The sequence below is a fragment of the Mauremys reevesii genome, linkage group 8 (genome assembly GCF_016161935.1).
Source record: "Mauremys reevesii isolate NIE-2019 linkage group 8, ASM1616193v1, whole genome shotgun sequence".
Taxonomy (NCBI): domain Eukaryota; kingdom Metazoa; phylum Chordata; order Testudines; family Geoemydidae; genus Mauremys; species Mauremys reevesii.
The window spans coordinates 106,252,152-106,259,945 of NC_052630.1; the positions used below are offsets into that span (position 1 = coordinate 106,252,152).

The 7,794-nt window shown below is 44.4% G+C and overlaps 1 protein-coding gene across 4 annotated transcripts in view; it reads left to right on the forward strand.

The window, feature by feature from the left end:
* KIF2C (kinesin family member 2C) overlaps positions 1 to 6,719 on the forward strand; it is a 46,768-nt gene extending 40,049 nt beyond the window's left edge. For 3 of the 4 annotated variants that reach the window (XM_039485387.1, XM_039485389.1, XM_039485390.1), the window contains 4 exons: positions 1,787 to 1,898; positions 2,838 to 2,954; positions 3,330 to 3,453; positions 6,173 to 6,719. In XM_039485387.1, the coding sequence (XP_039341321.1) occupies positions 1,787 to 1,898; positions 2,838 to 2,954; positions 3,330 to 3,453; positions 6,173 to 6,252 (433 nt within the window). In that variant the 3' untranslated portion in view covers positions 6,253 to 6,719. The remainder of the gene's footprint in view (positions 1 to 1,786; positions 1,899 to 2,837; positions 2,955 to 3,329; positions 3,454 to 6,172) is intronic. The other variant, XM_039485388.1, reaches the window with a different exon arrangement.
* Positions 6,720 to 7,794: the final 1,075 nt, after the last annotated feature.

The window sequence follows — 7,794 nt, forward strand, 5'->3', positions numbered from 1 at the left end:
CTTTCCCCAGTATCCCATGAAAGGCCATTAATTATCAGACGTTCTGAAGGGAGCTGTCTCTGGTTCATGGATGTAGATCTGCAATCATTTTCTGAGGTGTTAAATAGAATTTTCTTTTGTCTTGGATCATCTCTTTGGGTAGACTGTGACTATTGCTAATCTTGACATGTGTTCCTACGTACTTCCAAATCTGATGATCCACTTTTGGATCACTGATCGTGATACTCGCTTTTCCCAGTCTCTAAATTCCTGTGTTTCATATACGGGTGTTGGGAGGGGATAACAGCTGTGGCTGCTGAGGTGGAATCCTCTTTCACACTGACCTGACTTGGGGCTGGTCTACACTACAGAGTTAGGTCGCTGTAAGCTGCCTTATACTGACCTCATTACATCAGTGTCAACACTACAGCCTTGCTCCGACCGACGTAAGTGCCCAGCTACACTGACGTAATAACTCTACCTCCATGAGCGGCGTAGGGCTTGTATCCCTGTAGTCAGGACAATCCAGTGTCTGGGTTACACCAGCCCATGTCAATTTCACAGCTCTGCTCTGCTGCAGGGGGCTCACAGCTGGAGCCACGAAATTGACAAGAAAGGCTGGTGGGCTCCCTACTGTGAACCCTATGCTGTGCTCACAGCTCGGGCTATCACCCTGAACTGGGGAGGGGGCTCCAGCTGGAGTCTGGCTACTGCCTGGGCTCTCAGCCCCCCTTCCTCCCCCTGCCTGTTCTTAAGTCAATGCAAGCGCTCCTAGTGAGGACGCACACCACCAACGGGAGGAGGATAGTGTAGACATGAAAAACTGCAATAATAACTGTATGTTAATTTAAGTTGACTTAAGTTTGTAGTGTAGACATTCCGTTAGTCCAATTTCCTTATGCCAATGCCATTCAAACAACTTCTAGGTGTAACACTGGAGAAAGGTGTTAGTGCAGTGACCATCTAGTGCCTGCTGTGTGCCCAGATGCATACCGGGGGTGGGGAGGGGAGTGCAGTATATGAAATATACCATGGCAGGGTTAACTGCCATAAGTGGCTTTAAAGCTCTTTAAGGAAATACCTAGATCTGGATACTGACTGCATGGAGCTGAGAGAAGCAGAGTTATGATGCCTTTCAGCCTTCCGCCTCGGAGCCATAACATTTGAATAAATGGTTCCAATAATCACAAATGTCCCTTGCTCAGATCATTCATGGTTATCGGGAAAAGGAGCTGGTGGGTTGATTTGGTGACCATCCCCCCCCTTCCAGGTAGATTACAGCTAATTTAGTACTGAGTATTCAAGACACAGCTTCTGTCTAGAAGCAGCTCATAAAGCAAATGTTTAAGCAGTCTTTGAGGTTAACGGACCTCAATGCTAAAGACCTAGTTGGCAATGAAACATCAGTTTGGTGACCTGTGAGAAGTTCATTTCCAGGTAAAGCTCAACTGACAGTTTTAAGTGTTGCTGACCACCTTGGCAGTTTGTCTCTGATAGAAACAGTGGCTTGATTAGATGCAAGTCCTAGAAGCCAGGTAGACCTACACTGATGAGGCACCTTGGGAGAAGCACCTCCCAGTTGTTAAGGAATTTAACCTCCCAGCACCCCTAGGAGGGTGTTCGCTACCTGTGTGTCTGCTGTGTGGTGAGAGAACATTCAGGGCTGTCAACATGGCATCTGTCTCAGAACTGAACACTGGCTTGGAGAAGAGTCTAGATGTAGCAGTAGCTATTCAAGGTGACCCTTACCAAGTAACTGTTTGGGGCAAGGCAGACTTTGTCATAACGCAGTCTTCCTCGTATGCAGAGTGAAAGAGCTCAGTCCTTACAATGGTGGGAGTGGTGAGATGCAGAATTGTATGGAAACAGAGAATGAGGAACTGGACACCAGTGAAGAAGAGTCAAGTCTTCAGCATGACGTATGTTGATAAACTGTTTGTTTAATGGCTTTCCCACACTTCGGTTTGTTATGAAATATACTTCAGAGACCAAATAACCAGTGCTAGGTATGTACTGTGCTACAAAATGCTAGTAATGCACATTTTAAAGCAATAACTAGATGCTTTTGCAATTTTGCATCAAGAGAATAAATAAGTATATTTGTGCTAAAAAATTGGAAAAATAAAAACAAACCATAGATTGTAGTAAATGATTTGGTCTCTTACACTATAAATAAATTAAGTTAATCTGTGTGAAAGTTTTTTAGTAACCCAAATTTAATCACAGGGGGCATCACACAAACAAAAACACCAGAAAAATATCAATGCTCAGCTTAACCCAAAAAAAAAAAAAATCCTTGGGCATCTAAAAGAAAAAAGTGGGTGTTTTAGAAATTATAAACTCGTCCACTGCAAGCTACTTGCCCATATAGGGTAGATTGAAGTGCAGTCAACTATAGAGATGTTCTAAAGACTACTAGCCAAGCCAGGTCTACCAGTTATTAAACTGATTTTGCTTAATACACACCCGTGGTTTAAAATTTCCTATTAATATATAGCTAAACTTGATTATTGTGTAAAAGCAAATCTATCATTATTGTATAATTTGTTAATATAATAGCATCTTATCAAGAATATGCGCAAAATTCAATGGATGGGCAAAAATCTATTTTGCAGTCTAGTCTTTCACACTAAACTTCAAAGTCTAAAATTATTGGTTACATTTCAGAATTATTTAAATTTGCAATATCTATTTAAAGCCACACACACACACACTCTCTCTCTCTCTCCCTCCCTAAGCCTCAGACAGTGAACATAGCCCAGCAGCTAGAAGTAACCTGCTTTGGGAACAGAATTTGGAGGCTCAAAGAACAATTTCTCTCTACTTATCAGGGATTTGTTTCTTTCCATGAACACTAGCTCTCCAAGGAGGAGGAAGAGGAGTTGTCTCCCCATATGTCCAGTTTCCGTGAAGCCATGACTCAGATTAGTGAACTGGAGGAGAAGGCTGTAGAAGAACTTAGAGAAATGAGACAGGTATGTTTGAAGATTCAGGTGAGGCCAAGTTGTCTTCTGCATATTGATATCAACTTGCCATATTTGACTAAACTGTGTTGGGTGTTCTAGGAAACAAGGGATTGTGATGCACATGGGAATTAAATGTTAAAGAATGTTCACCTTCTGGTCATTGGTGACTTATTCTAGCTGTTTCTTTCCCACCCTCAAGGTAAACTGGCTTGTGGTAATGCCTAGCCGCTACCAGTTACAACCTTCAGATGGTTGGGGCTGGCATTGGCAAGGGACTGTCTTCAGAAACTCTGATCTGCTTAACAGAAGCATAGGATGTGCCATGAAAACATTCCAAACTTGCACAAAGCCAGTTCCTAATCAATGTCACTTTTCTAAATCTAGAAGATGACTGAACTCAATGACCTGTTGGAAATGACAGAGCAACCAGACTATGATCTGGAGACATTTGTGAACAGAGCCAGATGCTTCATAAAGGAAGGATCAAGAAATTTCATCAGCCTGGGAGGTAAGCTGGGACTACTTCAGAGCTTGCTGTCAATGCAGCCCTTCGAAACCCTGTTAGTGGGAATTCCTGTGCCCTTTGTAAAATATTCTGGGATCCTTCTGGATGCAAGTCATCCTCTTCCAATGCCTCCTGTGGTGGGGTCAGAGCTGAGGTGATTGTCTAAGCAAATGGTATGTCCTGTTGCCTGTTCTTTCCTAAGCAATATTCTGGCTGGCGTCATCCACTCACTAACTGGTTAGTACAGAAAAATCCTTTCCAAGGGTACAGTGTAACTCGGTGAGCTACGGTACCCAGCAAAGCCTAGCCAAGGATGCTGATGGTATCTTGGCTTGTCTAGGACGTGATCATACATTTTCCCTTGTCTGAGGGACCAGTAACTGACTGTTTCAAGGTATAGGAATGGATGCTGTATACCCCTGGAAAGCTGGATCTCTGCCTTCCATTGATGTATACCAGTTATTTTGGTCACTCCCAGGAGAAGGAACATCAGTTTAGACTGGGTCTTAAGTCTGACTTGTAACAGTTGCTGATATGCAGGTTCTAAACATGGCTTGTGGCCGTCTACCACAAGGCAATATTTGTAGCCACTGCAGCGAAGCATGTCTTGCCAGCATGGTGTGCGCACTTCTCCTTTTTTGTAAATCCAGGCCATAGCACTTGCTGTAGGGACTCAGTTCCCCCCAATATGCGCATATAACCCAGCTCGCAGGCCCTTCTTCCCAGATCTGTGCAGAATGAATTGCCTTGTACGCTTCTGATACTGTTCTGTACGTGTTCCCTAGGCGCTCTCAGCTACCTTGATTTTTTTCCCACAATGGACTAATAGCAACAGTGACGCAGGCAGCAGAACGTGAATGTACACGGTTGGCTGGTTGACATGTGGTGATGTTGAGGAACTATTTACATTTTAGCCGTGTTGATACCCAGGCCAGACTAATGTCAGACTGGCTAAACAGTATTGGAATACTCTCGGCTTTTTGCCCCCGCTTCGATATCAGCTTGGCTTTAATGGTCCCTGTTTGGAAGTACTGGGGGCTACACCAAACCCCGAATGCTTCTGAAGGGTGGAGGCATTAATATCTGCCCAGGAGCACATGGGAATACTAGCTGCTAAAATCATGAGGGACTTGAAGTGAAATGTTTGGGGAGCAAGGTGGTTTCTGTACATGAATATCCTCAATCTGCAACCCTGTGATGTATGGCAGGATCCTGTGAGTCAGCAAGTGGAGCTGATGATTTGGAAGAGGATCACCTCCAGCAGCTAAGACCTGCCCCTAGTCGGCCTCTCCAGGGGCTGGAGGAGGCTAGGAGAGGCATGGTGCTCCACGGGCTGCTTTGTGTGGCACAGGTAGAGGAAGTAATGTCGATTGCAGCTGGGAGATGGGAACAGAGAGCAGAATGAAGAAGCCCCTCGGGCCAGGCAGGGAGCCAAAGCAGGAGCTGAGGGAGTAGGACATTTCATGGTGCAATCCAGACCAGTGAGGGCTGTCCCCACTTGCCCTGCACCCTGGGGTGCCTTGCTGCTGTAGCTCCCACCTGGGTTCCTGCAGGTCACAGCCTGAGTGTGTGTCTGTAAAGCCTGTCAGCAAACACCAGCCACACTCTGGCTTCCACCAGCCTTGGTTACTATTTGCAGGGTGACCCAACACGTTCCTAGTCCCAGATTTCCCCCCAGAAATGTCTTGCACTGTACAGTCCTCTCCTTAACAGTACGGCTAGGCTAGGTCCATCGCCCTCTGCGGGGATCAGTACCCAACAGCTTGCCACCTTCAATGGAGTTACTTAAATGAGTCACTACACTAGATTAACTTTGATTAAAGAACCAAACAAGTTTAACTACAAAAAGACCGAGTACAAATAATGAGGCATAAAAGTTAGAAATAGTAACAAGAAAAATAAACAGAACTTTCTAAACTAGGTTCAAGGTGACGTTCTTACTATAGGTTTTCAGTACATTGACCAAACTCCTCAGACCAGGGTCTGCTCCCGAAGTCCATAAGAGAGAGGCAGGGAGAGATCACTTGGTATTTTTGCCCTTATTTTTCTAGTTCAGTCACCCTTTCAACAGCACTTTCTGGAGAGTGACCCCTACTTACATTGCTTGCCAGTTGAGAGCAAGGAGACATGGAGTCTGGTGGAGGCGGGAGGCTTCCTGCTATTTCTTTTCACCTGTGTATATTGAAATGCAGATTTTCTTTGTCTGCTTTCTTCTCTTGTTTGTCCGAGGACTGTTTACCTCAGTTTGCATATTAACTATAAACACGCACCCTTTTGTTTGACAGGCCTGTTGGCCCAGTTAGGTAGACCTGGTCAAGGTGAGTTTGAACATGTGCCCATAACATTACATAGCAATAGTATATGTACACTTCACCATGATATATCATTGACCAGTGAGGAGGAGAAGTTCAAACAATACCTCACAGGGCATATTTTGTACAAAGATGATTACAATGGGGGGGGGGGTGAATACCGGGGTGCATTTCCTTGCAGGCAGGTAAGGGACTCAAGGGTCTCACCAACCACCCAAGTTCCTGCTGTATTCTTACTTCCCCCACCTCCTCCCTGCTCAGCTCCTAGCTCTTCCTGTCCCCTTCAACCTCACAAAACCCAGATTCCAGTCTCTGCACCCAGAACAAACGTGAAATTGAAACAGCCTCAAACGCTGAAGTCGCCATGTGTCCAAGTCAGTCTGCCACCTAACTCCCAAACTTCATTGCAGATGTCGTGGAGTCCCTGGCTCTTGCCATGCAGCTGGAGGAGCAGGCCAGCAAGCAGATGAGTAAGAGGCGGCCTCAGTAAATATACCAAAACCTGATTCACAAACGCCATTTTTCTCTTCTCTGTATGTGCCTGTCGTATGTCAGTGGTTTCTATGTTAACTCGGCCTATTTTAAATGTGATACAATAAAGTATTCTTAAGTCAGGTCTACCTGAAGACAAGAGGTCAGAATAGCAGCCTTTGACCATGCAGGCCCCGGGATCTGTTGGGACTTGGCAGTAATTGTTCTAGAAATGCCCTCTTGACAGTGGGGGAGGGGAAACTTGTAGTTCTTCCTGTCATTAGCTACCTCTTCCCCTCATTAGTGACAGAATTATCTGCTCTGCTGTAACTAGATAAGCGTGTGTATTCTAGTGTACATAAACTTTTTTGCTTCTAGATATATTGTGAAATGGTTTAAAAACTGCAACTCTAGCTGCTTTACAAAGGAAATGGACTACACTTAATTGTAAAAAGAATAAAATAAAGTCTGGTATTTTTTTAAGAAGTTTGGCTGGCAGATAAATATTCCTGGATTTATTAACTGACTTGTAGAAAATTTCTTGTCAACTGTCAGTTCTTTAAGATATTCTCTGAAGACCTTCCCTCCAGAACAGACTGGCCGTTATGGCAGAGACTGGCTTTTGGGACTGGTTGGTCATGAAAATCTTCTGACGTTTGTAATGTTTGTATTTAAGTAAAAAAAAAATCAATTAAAGTATCTTGTCTCTTGGTTTTTGGAAGGGGAACAGGGGATAAGTCTCTGGACTAGTGAGTCTCCTAAGCAATAGGTGGCTACAGCCCAGAGTGCCTCAAATCCACTTCAGTACTGGGTCAACTGGTTGAAACTATAGTAAAGAACAGATTTGTCAGACACATGGATTAACGTAATTTGCTGGAAGTCAACATCCATTTTCTAAAGGGAAATGCCAATCTACTAGAGTTCTTTGAGGGGGTTAATGAGCATGTGGACAAGGGGGACCCAGGGATATAGTGTACTTGGACTTTCAGGAAGCCTTTGACAGGGTCCCTCACCAAAGGCCCTTAAACAAAGTAAGCTGTCATGGGATAAGAGAGAAGAGCCTCTCATGGATTCGTAGCCGGTTAAAAGATAGGAAACAAAGGGTAGGACTAAATGGTCAGTCTTCAGCAGGGAGAGAGGGAAATAGTGGTGTCCCCCACGGCTCTGTATGGGGACCAGTGTTGTTCAACACATTCATAAATTATCTGGAAAGGGGGGGCGGGTGGTAAACAACAAAGTGGCAAAATTTGCAGATGATACAAACCTATTTAGGATAGTTCAGTCCCAGGCAGACTGCAAAGAGCTACAAAAGGATCTCTCAAAACTAGGTGACTGGGCAAAAAAAAGCAGATGAAATTCAATGTGCTTTTTTTGCATTTATCAACACTGGAAAACAATCCCAACTATACATATAAAATGATGGGGTCTAAATTAGCTGTTACCACTCAAGAAAGATCTTGGGAGTCATTGTGAATAGTTCTCTGAAAACACCCACTCAGTGCGCAGCAGCGGTCCTAAAAGCGAACAGTGGTGGGAATCATTAAGAAAGGGATGGATAAGA